We start from the raw sequence: 16,197 nt of genomic DNA, 5'->3' as shown, positions 1-16,197 counted from the left end.
GATAAAAGACAAGAGTAAAAAAGAATTACTCATGAATGAGACATCAACAAAGTTAACAGTGACCTCATTAGGTCGGTTCGTAAAAAAATGATCGAACCGATAACAAAAGCCATCGACACAACACATAATCTGATTCCTTTGCCTTACTAGAAGATAGAGAGGAAAAAAAAGAACTCCATAAAATACGTCGTGTTTCTAAATTTCATTGTCAATAATTTTTCCTTTGGATCATTTCGATTTTTAGAAAATAGTTGCTACCTAAAAACCTAATATATTGCTTTCTTCCTTCTCCATTTTCTTTATGCATTAAAGCATTTGAACTATAAATCGTTATATTAAGATGCTTAAGCTCAAGTTTATCATGGTAAATTCATTTAATTTCTAATAACTTAAATATTCTTCAACATGTAGTTAAGAGACTAAAGTAGGGTGTCATGAGATGAGCAATTTCCTTGAAATAAATGTGTGATGTGTTTGATTAATTCCTGGTGAACACAACGCTTCATGAGACATCTATGCTTGCTATTATACTTCTCATAAGCTGTGAATACTGTTTCCAGTGGATGCCTTCTTTGATTTCCTTGCATGGACTGTATCATCCTCCTGTTAATGCTGAATTCTCAATCATAAGGAATCACAAACATGTTTCCAACCTGCTTCATCTTTTACCAATAAGGATAAAGCTGTGAAAGAGTATTTAGATGATCAGTGAAACCAATGAGATAATATGTACCCTTCACTGATTCAAGTTGATTGCACCACTCTACATCTAACTAAGAACCTTTGACAATGGATGAAGCCTTCACAAATACAAACTTGCATGGGTAATAAATGCATGCCATGATGCATCAAAATGTGTACCCACCATGTGGCTTGATGATGCAATATGATCATTTATAGCCCTTTTTCTCTTGCAAACCTTCAGTTGTAGATTGGGATCAGTAGATTCAGAGATCTACAAGCCACTTCACTATGATGGGAACTAGAAGTAGCAATTTTCACTTTTTTTTAACCCAAAAAAGCTCCAATTTTCAATTAAAAATGTCTTTCTTAGTTGATTATGAGGTGAACTTGTCCTTTCTTTCTAGATCAAACAAAAAAAGGAAAATTCCTCAATATATAGTTGGTAGGGTTTTAGAATTTTATATAAGAAAAAAAGTCAAGAAAATAATTAGTAAAAAAATAAACTCAACTTACAATTGAAAATAATGACCTAATTTTATATATAATTATATTATTTTACTTATTGGAGATTATTAATTATAATCTCTTTTTTACTATTTATAATCTTATTTTAATTTTTTAAAATATTTTTAAACTACTACTTTATAATTGAACATAAATGCCCTCTTACTCCAACTCTTCTTTTTCTCTTCCTCTTCTTCTTCCTCTACGAAGGATGATGTCAAGAGGGTGACATCGACGGCGGTGACAAGTAGCGAGAATCATCAGTGGCGAATGGCATTGGTGAAGAGCGAGGTGAAATAAGAGTTGGCAAAGAAAAAAGAAGAAAAATTTATTAAATCAATAATACAAATATTGTGCTTGCTAATTGCTCTAGTTGTTTTGGCACATCCAACCTTCACCCATGCCATGTGCCATTCCTTATGATCTTCATGGCGATCAAGACCTTTGTTTGGATCCAATCTATCAGTACTATCAAATCCTAATTTTTCTGTGTCTCGATGTTCTCTCCCAAGAACTCTCATAATTGATACGCGAAGCCCATAGTGACGTTGACCACATCCAGAACACAAATCCTAAAGCAGAATGACCAGTGCAGCGGAGGATCCGTGCTCATGGCAGCCGCATCAACGGGGAAGAACAGGACCAGCGTTGATCGAAGCAGACAGCCTGCAGTCTAACTCGCGCCGCACAGACCCGCTTTGCACGTCACCAAGAACAGCCTACGAGGCAGTTGGCGGGTTGTACGCTCGCACAAGATTAGGGTTTCATGCATGGGAAGAGTATAATCCACGGATGTAATCCAACCCATGGCGTTGATCACATGGAGCGGCCCAATTCCAGATGCAGCAAATTAATGTTCGCCACCTGCTGATCTCTGAGAAGAAACGATCCTAGGCGACGTACTAAGATTTGCGTGCATGGCCAGCTATGCCCTCACTGGCCAGTCACGTTGCTCTTCTCTATCTCCTTCTTCGATCCCAAAGCACAGGAGAGATCAGCAAGTAGCTGCTATAAATAGGCCTCATGCTACAGATGCTGGTGCCTGAGGTTTTGGAGTCACTTCATGTTGTTCACGCAGTAAGAAGAGATAGATAAGTCGATCGGCAGAGAAGATGAGTTGGTTGAAGAGCTTAGTAGGTCTTCAGCTTGTGACGCTCTTCCTGAGCGTTTTCCTCGTCTTTCCTGCGGCCAAGGGTGCCGAAATGGAGATGAAACCATCATCGGAACATCCCGTCGCGCTGCCACCGGTTCCGCCGCCGATGATAGCACCCGCAGCGCCTCCGATCTTCACCATCGCGGCTGAAGGCGTCATCTACTGCAGGTGCAAGCTCCCGCGCTACTCAAAGGCCGTCGATGGCGCCCCTCTTCCAGGTTTTGTTTCCTTCATTAGCATTTTCACATGACGGTGCAGTAGTGTGCACGACTAACCTCTTGTTCTTGCGTCGTCCATCGTCGCAGGTGCGGTGGTGCTGCTGAAGTGCGGCAGCCAGCGCACGGTGTGGGCAGCTAAAGGAAGGACCGACTCCCATGGCTACTTCTACCTGCAGACACAACTGAAGTACAAGTCGCTGTCGCGCACCTGCAGGGTGTTTGTGCTGTGGTCGCCGGTAGGCCCGTGCCAGGTGCCGCGGCGGTATGGGTTGAAAGGACCAGGAGCTTCTCTGATGTTTGAGAGGAAGCTGAGCGACGGGTACAACACCATTGCTCTCTACACCGCAGGCTTCTTCGAGTTCGGCCCGGTGAAATCGAGCAAGTGTTATCTCCCCTATTGATGCACGATCACTACTAGTCTAGCACTGACGGTAGTCGTTTGATGAGAGGAGAATAGCCATGAATAAAGGTTTAGTGTGGAGTAGTACCTTGTTTGTGGGATGAAGTGGGGCGTGTAGCTTTCAGCTTTCTGATGTTGGTGTCGGTGAATCAAATAAGTAATGAGATTGATGTTCTTAGTGGGAGGAATTTGTGGCTTTTGCCATAATCATGTGTTATCACCCAATCTCTGTGATCACCTTCAAGGAGAATCCGACTTACACAAATATCGAGGGTTATCCTTCTCTGCACGAAAAATCGATGTTAGATAGATTTTCGATGTGATCTTTTCGACACTAAAAATATTTATAGTATTGACTCCGATGTGGATAAGGGAGAAGTACTGAGACGAGAGAGAGAAAGAGAGTTCAACCTCGAAACCTGTACTGGCGACGCACCTCGACATATGTATTCTGCCACGCCCATGGCAGAGCTCCAAATAACAGCCTCTAATGCTTGCTTGACATGTAAAGGTATCCAACACAAAAAAGCTGTATCTTTGTTTGTTCTCTTCAGTTGCCAATCCTTACTCCAGAGAAGTTTACAGCTTTAGCTTTGGCACGCGACAGCAGCAGATTCGATTCCAAACTCAGTGATTCATCAGTAGAACATGTTCAAGTTCATCATCACTACAATTGTGGTTCCAAGTTGGAATTGCCTGGGCTTCTCACAAGCTTATCTCAGCTGCAGCACTTACTGTGGTGGCTTTGTCTTCTTGAATCAGAATGTCTGAGAATTTACCCAAGAAAAAGTTTTTATCCACGAGGGCCAGTGCAAAATCTGGGAATCATTTGATACATAATGAGGTCTTCATTAGATCCATTTGGATTCAATTCAGCTGCAAAAAAAGGAAAGGAAACAAAAGGATGCATGGCTCCAAAGACTTTTGATCATCATGTCCCATGCATGAACTGGAAATGAAAGTGATCTGCTACCAAACATGTTTCTCTGGTAGGTCCTGAAGTTGGAGGACTTGTTTTGGCTCCATGTGGCATGTTTGTAAGAAGTCATCAATGTCCTTTTCTGAAATGAACACTCTTCATTTAACCCTGGTCATCTGGTTAGATCTGATACTTATATTTCTGTTGCCATATTTGTTGATGAGATATGCTGTGAAAGATCTCTTGGATTATGCAATCTGAATACCTTTTTCCTCCTCATCCAAAATGCACTTTGTTTGCCTTGGTTTAAGCCAAGGATCATCATGATGTAGTACTTAATTTACTGCCTTGTTCTGTGATGTTCTTGGTAGGAGATCAGAGACAACAATCTCTCCTATCAGTTTCTTCTGTCACCACCAAACAACCAGACTGCAGGTGGCAAAGTAATGCAGCCAACATTTAGCAGTCTGCAAGCGAAGCAGCTGATGATGTTGCTGTTAGCTAAGGCTCAGAGAAGAATCATCAGTTCTATGAGATTAATGTCGGATGCGTTCCAGCTTCAAATAATGGTCAGAGATGGTGCAAACCAAATTCTTTAAATAGTAAATCATACACACAGGCATGTTCTTCAAGTTGCAGCCTGAGAATGCTGAAAACTTTAGTGTAGAAGAAATCACAGTGGACTTTATAGTGTGTAGATTTGACTAGAAAATAGCTTGATTTAAATATCAATTGATGAGCAGAGTAGATTTGTACATACCTTCTCATACATATAAGATAAATGACAACCTACCACCCATTAGTTACTAGGCCATGAAAAGGTCAACAATCAGCCTGAATTGGTGGAACATTGATGGCTTCATCATCATTCCGGAAATATCAGATAAGCATTTACAGAGTGCATTGTAAGTCTCTATCAGAAATGGAGCATATAGCTAATAAACACAAAAGGTAGTGCATTCACCATGACTCAGATTATTTATGAGACTGTGAGAGTCATGTTCTTCAGTAGATTGAACAGTTTGGAAGCACACAAAAAAGGTCAGAAGATACTTGACACTGTTTTGTACTCATCCCTTGCAGCAGCAATAGCATCTGAAAATTTCAGTTGCAGAATGATTGTTGTGTAGCGCAGGCAAATAAATAAGTGAATCCAAATGGAATTATCTGCTCCAGACAGTAGATTTGGAAGAAAGATCATGTAAGTGACCTGTACAATCCATCTAAACACTGGTTTTCGACATGATCAGTAAAGAGAAGGACAGCCTCCCCTCCCAAAATGGCAGGCAACAGCAGGAATACTATTCCAAGTCTTGAGACAATCTCAATCCTTCATCTTGCTGCAGTGCACTGATATCCTTCATCTTGCTTCTCATGTGAGTACTCTCTGGTTATGGAGAAGAGTATTCTTTCATGGAGTCCCCCTTAAGCTTGTCAGGTACGGTTTCCCTTAGTTTCGTATTAGAAGTCAGTGGCAAACCTCTTAAAGAAGTGGGAAGAGGAAAGAGGAACTTTGTGTCACACGGTTGACTAAGGATTGAGCTGAAGACTCCTTTTCCTTCTGGTTTCCTTGGATCTGAGCAAGACAGTCCCCCATCCCCATTTCTACCTGCTCACGAAGTGCAAAGTGAAGACGCCCATTAATTCCTGGGAGCTGTTGCTGCCTTGCCTTGCTCTGCAGTTGGTGTTAGGAGCTCTTGTTCCAGCTCCGAGGATGATGCTGGCAAACAATGGAGCTCTGTACCCAGTTCTTGGCCTTGCATCTTGTGTTGCCCTCGTGTACATGTCCTTTGGAGACCTGGCCTTGGATCTGAGCACCCATGCGAGAGAGCCTGAGATGAGCTTTGTGGGAAGGAACGGCACTCGGTTCACCATGGACGGCAAAGCATTCTACGTGAATGGTTGGAACTCCTACTGGCTGATGGATCAGGCTGTGGAGGAGATCAGCAGGCCAAGGGTGAAGGCAATGTTCCAAGCGGGTGCCAAGATGGGGCTCACGGTTTGCAGGACCTGGGCGTTCAACGATGGCGGCTACAATGCCCTGCAAGTCTCTCTTGGACATTTCGACGAACACGTCTTCCAGGTATCGAGCTTCCACATTCTGCTCCATCTGTTCCCGATCTTACGCGCCGATACTTCGAGTTGCAGGCATTGGATCGAGTCATAGTGGAAGCAAAACGGCATGGCATTCGGCTGCTGCTGAGCTTAGCTAACAACTTGGAGGCTTATGGAGGAAAGACTCAGTACGTGAAATGGGCATGGGAAGAAGGAATCGGGCTGAGCTCCTCCAACGATTCCTTCTTCTTCGATCCATCCATTAGAAGTCACTTCAAGACATACTTAAAGGTGACAACTTTTTTCTCGGAAATAATTCATCTAAAACACTTCGAGATGTGGTTTTCTTGACACTCTTCAGATGACTGATTGCTTCAGACCGTACTGACAAGGAAGAACCGCTTGAATGGGATTCAGTATAAAGATGAACCCACCATTTTCGCTTGGGAACTCATGAACGAACCCCGATGCATGTCTGATCCATCTGGTGACACCCTCCAAGTGAGTCTGTTCTTCACGTTCTATGGAAAACACATCGAAAATTCAGAATCAAAGAATTTTGATTTCCATCGAAACTACAGTCAGCATCATAAAATAACTCGAGATTTCAGTAATTGCAATCTTTAAATTGTTCAGGACTGGATCGAAGAATTGGCAGCATACGTGAAATCGATCGACAAAAACCATCTCCTAACAGTAGGACTGGAGGGATTCTACGGCCCTGCAAGCTCACCAGAGAAGCTAAAGGTGAATCCCGGACAATGGTTCGGCACGCTTGGCTCCGACTTCATCAGAAACTCCAAAGTCTCAGACATAGACTTCGCCTCCGTCCACATCTACCCTGATCAGTGGTAAGCATCAAACACCCGTTAATGCTTCGAGCAACGCTCTCAAGGCAAAGCAAACGAGTCGTCTTGTGGTTGTGCAGGCAAGTCGGTGCAGGGCTCGAAGAGAAGATGAAGTACATCTCCGGGTGGCTGACCTCACACATCGAGGATGGCGAGGAGGAGCTCAAGAAACCTGTGCTGTTCACGGAGTTTGGCCTGTCAGATAAGAGCAGGGACTTCGATCACGCCCACCGCGATGTCTTCTACGAGTCCATCTTCGACGTCGTCTACGAATCTGCGAGGAGGGGGGGCGCTGGTGCAGGTGCTCTGGTGTGGCAGTTCATGGCGGCAGGCATGCAGGAGTACAGTGATGACTTTGGGATCGTACCGGAGGAGAGGTCGTCCATGTACAGGCTGATAAAGAAGCAGTCGTGCAGGTTGATGAGACTGAGCCACGGGAGGGATTGGATGAAGAGGAGGGACTCTGAGAACTTCTGTGCAGAGTAAAACGCCTGCATCCATTTTTGTTCTGCTACTTTCCAGTGGAGCTCACCGGGGGAGATGAGGTTTAGTTTCTGAAGTATATAATTAATTCTTTTTGTGGAGTCAATATAACTCCTATTATTGGTGTAGCATATGAGGGGACTCCATCCATGGAGAGAACAAGATGAAAGATACATAGCAATATGGTATCCAGTAGCTGTCATAGTTGAAATTTGGATGTCAATAAATAATGCTGGCAGAGGGTGATTCAAAATAAAATTGTTTTGGTATATTGATTATAGTGTAAGATAAGAAATGTAGAGGTAAGATTATGTATATTGATCATAGTGTAAGATAAGAAATCTTACATTCTGATCACTATCAACTCATCAAAAATTATATGCTATTAGATGTTGCAAGATTCAATCAACATTTGAACATGAGACCAGCATAGGATAAATGATAGTAACTTTGAAATTTATCATCCAATTCAAAGTTAAAGACAAAAAATTGGCAAAAAAAAATGAATTAGTGGGATTTGTATTATAAGATAAATGATATTGCTTCAAAGATATCAATCAAATATTTATAAGAATTCCAGGAAGAAAAAGCAAGCTATCAATTGAGTTGGAGCTTAGTCTCTCAAAGGCTATCAATAATAACAGTAGAGAGCCTTTTTCTGAGCTCTAAATTGGCTAACAATATAGTATCAACATGCCACTGAAATACCCAATTTACTACAAAAACACTGATGTTTGATCAGTAAAAATGAGCAACTTAAATTGAAAGGTATTATATTAGAGCATCACATGTTTATAGAAATTCCACATAGCAATTATTGCCACTATGTATAGAAATAGAAAATTAGGACCTCACTTCATCTTTTGCCTTTGTAATGAGAAACAGTTAGTTCAGAAGGCACAAACTTGTGGAACTTGAGTTTTTCTTGTGCCAGCAAAGATCGACGGACAAAGGTAACTAACATCACAGAAATATTATTTTAGATCACCACGTCTTTAGCAATTCAGCCAGAGCATATAGTGCCACTTACAGAAAATCAAGAGAAAAATAGGACCTCACTTCATCTTTGCTTCTGTAAAGAGAACATGCTTGTTCACTCGCGGATCATACTTGCGGAACTCGAGTTTTTCTGTCATCTTCCCAGGATTCTTTCGCTTAACATAAAAAAATCCAGTTCCAGCAGCTGAGACCAACCTGATAAATATTGATCCACGCTTTGCCTTACCCATCTATTCTGAAAAAGTAATCTAGCAAAACATACAAAGATAAATCACAATTTCAGAACGAGGTCAAACCTCAGTTGATAGCCAAGAAACAGACAATTTTGTATGTTCATGAACAAGTAGGCATAAACATGTTATATTGATTAAATATCAAACACTATATCTATAATCCATTAATTTTTACTAACCGCAGAGGGTTCACAACAGATCATAATTTTCTGGTATTGGAAGAGTTCCAGTTGTTCTACAGAATTTGGAGGGTGACCCATCGCACGTGGGTGAGCCATCGAACTTAGGCGACCAGGTTTTAAGTCAATGAAACAGCCCCTCTACTTGTTTGAAAGCTGTGTGCATTGACTCTGTAATTGTTTACATGCGGGTGTTACAAAATGGCATACAGTATAGATAAAAGCAGAACACATGATAATGGCCTAATCAGCTCCAAACCAACAGGACAATAACTATCCTTACAAGTTACATCAAACTCACTTTCCTACCTAGGATCGTGAAGGGGTCAATAAACTCGGATGATAACAGAACATAGAATCGTAAGATCCTGCAATTCAGACAAAATTAAGTTTGAGATATGTACATATACTCAATAAAATTTATATTTTATTTGTTAAGATTTATTAACCGTAGTTTGTTCTTACGTTAATAATTACACTTTTCATACAAGAGAATGCATAGCTTAATAATAGTATCTCTTATAGAGTTTTGTGTTTTTTCTTTCAGGTTTAAAATAGGACAATTGATCTCTCCATCACTCAAGAATCTGAACTCAAAAATGATGATGCTAAAAGAAGGATTGTATTGATGATGATGTTTCTATCATACTAGTTAAAAGAATTTTGTACAATAGTGGTGATAACTGAAGTGAAAATTTTGAGTTATCAATGTCATATTTTGGTTTCTTTGAACTTATGAACTGTAACATTGTTGACTTTCCTTATACTCAATGAATCCCACTTCAACAGTAGCATCTACAAAGTAAAATTAATTTTTGCTCTATTAAGGTATAATTCCTCTGCTAAGAACATCATGATGATCACTGCAAGCATCACAAGATAATACAAAAATCAGAGAAAAGCACAGTTTATTCTCGTGTATCAAATCTGGAAATGTCAACATGATGCTGTCTAACCTAGTTTTCTACAAGTTCTCATTCCTCGATCGCTCTGTAAATGTAAACAGAACACAAATAGCTGAAGGCATGAGTTGATAGACTTAATGACACATATGAGAGATTGTGTGTACTGTGTGCTGACTGATGACGTACGTATGACAGACAGTGCTGCCTTTGGAGAGGCATGCGACGAAAGCAGCGGCGGGGACGAGATGCGAGAACAGGAGAGGGGAAGCTATGAGGGTAGGGTAGGAGACGGGAGGTGAGGTGAGGAGAGAAAAGCAGCGGGGAGGACACGAGAGAACGCGAGAGGGAGGAGAGTTGAGGCCACGAGAGACGATGAGAGGAGAAGGGTACCAGGGAAGCGGCGGCTCCGCCTGCGGCAACAGCAAAGATGAGCAGTGAAAGGGATCGGGCGGCGGCGGCGTTAGCAGGGGAGGAACGGAACGAGGTTAGGGCGTCGTCGCGGTGCGTCTGGAGCGGGTTGGATTTTTGTGCGTACCATTTTGAGTCGACTCGGTAAACTCGGGTTGACTCGTACGACTATATCGCTTTTACGTGATCGACGCATGAGTCGACCTGAGTCTGTCCAAATCCGGTTCGACGACTGAGCCACCTCGCCGGTCCTGATCTGGACGGTGGGATTGCACGAGTATATCAAATTTACGAAATTGATGGGCGAGTCGACCCGAGTCCATCAATAATTTGGTTCGATGACCGAGCCAACTCGCTAGTCCTGATCGATATCATACGATCCTAATATATCTTATTTGAATGAATAATATATTTATAATTATTTATATATTTTTCGTTTATAACGATTCAATTTGTCTTTCCACTCAAACATCACTGATACTCATACGTATTCATATATTTGTATTAGTAATGATATATATTATAATAATTAAACAACTTTTTTATTTATTATTTTTTGAAAGTATCATGATTTATATTTGACAATGGAAAAAGATATAATTTTTTTTAACAATAAGAGATATTACATATAGTGTCTATGTTAAAATTCAAGGTGATAAGATTTGTAAACAATCATTAACGTGTCCATTGATTGTGGCTCACAATAAGAGATATTACATATAGTTAAGTCTCGCTCTAATGTTAATATCATTTAGGCTCACAAGATACCTCACAGCTTATTAAAGGTCAAATAACTTACATAATCATTTTTATAATTGATTGTGATCACTTCAACATGTTATAGAAAAGCTCATTTATGTGTGTTCCTAAAAGACTCATTCTTTAATCTTCTAAATTTTTTTATTAAAAATGTTAGAGGGATCCTATCGAACATACTTGTGTTATGCAAAGTCATGACCCAAATCTACTTTTTAATACCTCGACTTGAGATGGATTTAAAAGCAGTTGCGATGAATAAGATAAGCACTCGAGGTTCAAGGAACCAAGTTGATGATATATATAATTTGGAGAATTTATTCTCCAAGGATGATCGATATATCTAACTATGTTTGTTGCATACTTTTTTTCTATCTAAATATCGGTGAATGATTTACATTTGCCAGATTTATATCATTACAAATTATGCTTAACATGCAGCTAAAAATATGCTTAATAATCATGGACTGAGATATCCTCCCATAAACTTGTGAAAAAGAACACAATTGCATTATGCAATTGTATCTTGTGATATGAATCTAGATCTAAAGAGTTTTGATGGAAGGGGCTACTTCATGAATTCAATGGAACTAATCATGCTCACAACATACAATATCACTTGATTCCTAGGCATGAACAAATCATAATCAAGTACACAGCATTATCTGAATCATGGCACCAGTTTAATATTGCATTATTGTATTCATTGCAACAGACACAATTCATTGCTAGGATGTAAAATGAAGAGCTTACACCAAGAATCCATCTTATCAAATGTCATGAATTCAAACCATCGAAAAGAGAAATGCAAATTAACACATGAATAGGGGAGGGAAAGAAGGGGACTAAAAAAACAAGAAAGAACAACTCAAGATGGACTGCAATATTCCTGTCTGTTCACCAAATTATTACACTATGGTCATTTCTCAAAATAGCTGAAATGAAGAAAATTTCACATTTTCATTTGCTGGAGAAAATTGAGGGAGGCATGCGCCAGTTGATGAACTACAGGCCCTGATCAATGAGGTAGTCACCCAACCTCTCCACAACCATGTTGCACTGGCCTGGAGTCATTGGCTCATCATAAAGGCCAATGACCACTGCTTGGCCTGTCTTCTTGATGGTGATGCCACCTGATCCCTGTCATGGAAAAGAATATTTCTTTAGAACCTCGATACAAGAACTGTGAATCTAAAAGGCCTTCTTAAAATAACCTCAAACTAGTGTAGCAAATTGGATACTATGAGGCAGGGCCGAGCCCGTGTTGCGAGATAAAAGTATGGCAGCAGCATCAACAATATTGTCCCATGAAAATTCCGCCATAAGCAGACTTTGCAATCTTTACAAAACTTAGCCCTAGAAATAGGATTCGGTATCTAGCATGTGTATTGATAAATATTTATCTAAATTCACAAAATGCCGAGGTTGTCTGATACATTGAAGCACTAATCAGTTTTTTCTAGTCCCAAAGTTTAGCCTATAAAAGAACTGGCAACTCTAGATACACAGAATTATCTGTTTACTGCTGGGAAGAAAATAAATGCTAATAGAAGGTTTGAAAGCAAAGCAACCCCATTCTGGTTGCATGCAGCTGAAAAGGCATCAAAACTAAGATTGGAAAGACTTCAAAACATTGTTATATGTATTATACAATATAAATATAACCTGACGTTCGAACCGAAATTGAATCGAGCTGGAATCGGAACCGAATCGACCTAACGGTTTGTTGGTTCCAAACCGAACCGGAACCAGTCCCGGGTGATTCAATTCCAGTTCTTAATTTTGGGAAACTGAAATCAACAGTTTTAGTTCTAGACCGACGATTCTAGTTCCAAACCGATTAAGTATGATAAAAAAAATATATATAATACTTATAGCACCTATGGTAAAATGGTTAAATAGTTAGTTTTAAACCCTAATCCTAGGTTTGAATCTTGATAGCATAATCTATTTGTGATTTTATATTTTTATATTAATTTTTTTATATTATTGCACTCATTATAGATATGCATCTATTTTTTAAATTATAAACATAAAATTATAAATATATTTTTTTTCTATTTCTAAATTATTTTTAATTTAAAAGTGATAAAAAATTGATGGTTCAAATTAGAACCATAACTGCCTGAATCAGAGGTTCTGATTCTGATTCCAAAATCGACCCTAGGCTAACCAAAATCGATGATTTTGGAACCATAGTCAAAGCCATATATATATACATATGTATATATATATATATATGTATATATATATATATGTATATATACATATGTATATATGTATACATATGTATATATACATAAATATCTATACATATATACATATATACATATATATATGTATATATATATATATATATATGTATATATATATCTATACATATATACATATATACATATATATATGTATATATATATATATGTATATATATGTATATATATATATCTATACATATATACATATATACATATATATATATATATATATATATATATATATATATATATATATGTATGTATGTATGTATGTATGTATGTATGTATATAGATGCTTGTGACTCAAACAAAGATTATATATATATATATATGTATATATATGTATATATATATATGTATGTATGTATGTATGTATGTATGTATGTATGTATGTATGTATGTATATAGATGCTTGTGACTCAAACAAAGATTATATATATATATATATGTATATATATGTATATATATATCTATACATATATACATATATACATATATATATGTATATATATATATATATGTATATATATGTATATATATATATCAATACATATATATATATATATATATATATATATATATATATATATATATATATATATATATATATATATATATATATATATATATATATATGTATGTATGTATGTATGTATGTATGTATATAGATGCTTGTGACTCAAACAAAGATTTGCTTAGATTGAGATATCCTTGCATAAACTTGTGAAAAAGTTGGAAAATTTATTCGATTAATATAGTGTGCAACGCTATAATAAACAAAACAAGCCCTCGTTCTGAACTGCAAACTTCTCTTAGAATGCCGTTAGAGCAGTGACAATTCAGGTGGTTGAAGCGGCCAGAACCATGGCTACTGGAAATCACAAGCCAAAGGGTAGAAGCAACAAAGTACAAGGACCATATATCAGGGAAACGATTACATCCTGATGCAATATATAAATTCAAGATTGGAAATGTAAAGCAATTTTTCTAGATGTTACAGACTTACGCACTGAGAACTACCCAAGAAGTAATAAAAACCTGGAATTCTCAACCTAACATTGATCTTTAATGCTCAACAACATAAACTTAAGAAGCAAAGAAAGAAACTGACAAAAAATGTGCATATAAAATATAAATTGATCATCCTAGGATGCCATCACACCACGTAATAAAAATTCACTACTGTCATCACAGGCCTGACATTAACAATGTCCAATGCTATACTTTAACATAAATGAATATTCTACTTGCTTCAGAAAATGTTACCTGGACATTTTTGTGTTTAGTTCATGTGTCTGTCAACATGAAGAATTACTACAATTAGCATATCATGTGCATCCATGAGACCAGCAAGAAAAATGCACTAGTTCACTTCAAAAAATGATCTACTGTATGAATGCATTACCAGAATGTCATCACAGTAAGAGAATGCTAGGAAAGTATTCGATACATCCTACAAGATAATGACATACTAAGAAAGAGCACAGTCACCTTCTTTCCACGAATGACAACTCCAGACTCTCCTTGAATTACCATGTACTTTGTTGATCCAATAAATAAGCCAATGGGAGCTAGCGATCCAGGTTCATTGAAATCATTCATTACATTGGTGAACTCCTCAGGCTTAAACTATAAAGGGTAATAAATAGAAACATCAGTTTAGACAACAGGAGGAAATCATTTCAAGCATTCACATGCATACTAGCATGAAATAACACAAAAGTATTTTACATGATCTATATTAGCTATGGTTGGAGTAATAAATGAAAAGAATAAGAAAAGATATCATGTATAGAACATTTCAAGCATTCACACGCATATTAGCATGAAATAACACAAAAGGATTTTATATGATCTATTAGCTATGGTTGGAGTAATAAATGAAAATAATAAGAATAGATATCACGTATAAAACATTAGAAACTAGCACCACTGCATGACATATAAGCATAGATCTGATGAAACATTGTCACATTCAAAACTACCTCAATTAAGCAGCAAATAGTTCATAAAATGTATTGACATCGAGTAAGAAATTAGAATCACAATCAGAGACTTGAGAACATTATTAAAATAACGACCAGTCACTGGGGGTTGTAACAAGCAAGATGGAACCCGATTAGAGTCTTGGGATAGTATTAAAGAACTAAACCAATAAGATATCATGCATAAGAGAACTTCTGAATTGAATGAAATCAATCAAAAAATTGTCACTCAGGATCATGCGAATCATGTGACACTAATATTATGCACAGCAATTTACGCATGGTGTGATACATGTTTATCTGCAATTTTTCAAGAAAAATCCAAAAAGAGAGTCAATCACAACACAGAGAGGAGAAATTAGACACAAAGTTCTGATACTAAATTTAAATAAGAATACAAATTTCAACGGCATAAATTTATCATATACTCAAAAATTCGCAACCAATCTACGTCAATCCAAGTACATAATACATATCCCAATACCAAGAGACACAATGTTACAGCAATCGCCAGTTCGGAACTATCCATCCTATCAGACCAAACACATGGCTCATCAAAACCATATCTTGCCAAGTTATCGTCAAATAAACACCATTTAAATCAATCATACTACAAATTTACTATCCAAATCCAATCAGACCAAACACATGGCTCATCAAAACCATATCTTACCAGTTATCGTCAAATAAACCAATTAAATCATCATACAACAAATTTGCTCAATCTCCCAGCAAGGTCAATTCACCAAAGGCAAAAAGTGCAGAATCCAGCATATAATATGCCTTGAACAAAATCGTAAGATCCAAGATGGAGGGAATGCGAATAGAAATTGGGGGCTAAACCTGAGGAAAGGATGCGCTCTGCGCCCAGACGCTGCCGTCCTGACCCATGATCGCCGCCGCCGTCAGACGGTGGCCCTCGACCTCGCACATTAAGTGATCGTCGACGTACGTTTGCCACGACATCGTCTCTCCCTCTCTCTCTCTCGGTCTCTCTCGCCCTCTCGGGCTTTAAATCTAGTTTTGGGGGGAAGGGGACGAGAGGATGGGAGGGGAGAGCGGATCTGAAGTGCTGCCCCACCACTCGCTCAACCCGACTGAAGACGTGCCCTCCAAGTCCGGCTTTAATAATGCTGCAATTTGATCGACGTGGCGTAACTTATGCGCATTGCTTTGACAATAATTGCCGAGTGACCCAAACCACGTCACACAG

The 16,197-nt window shown here is 38.3% G+C and overlaps 4 protein-coding genes and 1 long non-coding RNA gene across 9 annotated transcripts; 2 read left to right on the top strand and 3 right to left on the bottom strand.

Annotated features, from left to right (window-relative positions):
- Positions 1-1,497: 1,497 nt before the first annotated feature.
- On the bottom strand, positions 1,498-3,732 carry LOC135657743 (uncharacterized). Its single transcript, XR_010504998.1, has 2 exons — positions 3,371-3,732; positions 1,498-3,243 (listed from the first exon to the last, which is right to left on the bottom strand). It is a non-coding gene; the product is annotated as an uncharacterized LOC135657743 (long non-coding RNA).
- On the top strand, positions 2,301-3,147 carry LOC135657660 (non-classical arabinogalactan protein 30-like). Its single transcript, XM_065175987.1, has 2 exons — positions 2,301-2,559; positions 2,647-3,147. Exons 1-2 carry the CDS (start codon positions 2,301-2,303, stop codon positions 2,958-2,960), a joined length of 573 nt encoding a protein of 190 aa, XP_065032059.1. The 3' UTR covers positions 2,961-3,147.
- Positions 3,733-5,133: 1,401 nt separating the features above from the next.
- On the top strand, positions 5,134-7,460 carry LOC103973825 (mannan endo-1,4-beta-mannosidase 2). Its single transcript, XM_009388524.3, has 5 exons — positions 5,134-5,961; positions 6,027-6,224; positions 6,312-6,434; positions 6,570-6,784; positions 6,862-7,460. The coding sequence occupies exons 1-5, from the start codon at positions 5,593-5,595 to the stop codon at positions 7,265-7,267; spliced, it is 1,311 nt and encodes a 436-aa protein (XP_009386799.2). The 5' UTR covers positions 5,134-5,592; the 3' UTR covers positions 7,268-7,460.
- Positions 7,461-8,218: 758 nt separating this feature from the next.
- Positions 8,219-10,123, bottom strand: LOC135580735 (uncharacterized). Of its 5 annotated transcripts, none has more exons than XM_065175992.1 (4): positions 9,971-10,118; positions 8,985-9,043; positions 8,676-8,846; positions 8,219-8,511 (listed from the first exon to the last, which is right to left on the bottom strand). In XM_065175992.1, the coding sequence occupies exon 4, from the start codon at positions 8,491-8,493 to the stop codon at positions 8,320-8,322; it is 174 nt and encodes a 57-aa protein (XP_065032064.1). In that variant the 5' UTR covers positions 8,494-8,511; positions 8,676-8,846; positions 8,985-9,043; positions 9,971-10,118; the 3' UTR covers positions 8,219-8,319. The 5 variants fall into 5 exon arrangements, with proteins under 5 accessions (XP_065032064.1, XP_065032071.1, XP_065032079.1 ...); XM_065175999.1 differs by lacking the exon at positions 9,971-10,118 and adding an exon at positions 9,767-9,964; XM_065176007.1 differs by lacking the exon at positions 8,985-9,043 and having other exon boundaries at positions 9,971-10,117.
- Positions 10,124-11,606: 1,483 nt separating this feature from the next.
- On the bottom strand, positions 11,607-16,065 carry LOC135672552 (profilin-A-like). Its single transcript, XM_065181045.1, has 3 exons — positions 15,828-16,065; positions 14,491-14,628; positions 11,607-11,884 (listed from the first exon to the last, which is right to left on the bottom strand). Exons 1-3 carry the CDS (start codon positions 15,948-15,950, stop codon positions 11,750-11,752), a joined length of 396 nt encoding a protein of 131 aa, XP_065037117.1. The 5' UTR covers positions 15,951-16,065; the 3' UTR covers positions 11,607-11,749.
- Between the last annotated feature and the right edge of the window lie 132 nt (positions 16,066-16,197).

This window comes from Musa acuminata, chromosome BXJ1-4 (genome assembly GCF_036884655.1).
Source record: "Musa acuminata AAA Group cultivar baxijiao chromosome BXJ1-4, Cavendish_Baxijiao_AAA, whole genome shotgun sequence".
NCBI lineage: Eukaryota > Viridiplantae > Streptophyta > Magnoliopsida > Zingiberales > Musaceae > Musa > Musa acuminata.
This window is presented reverse-complemented; position numbering and strand designations above follow the sequence as displayed.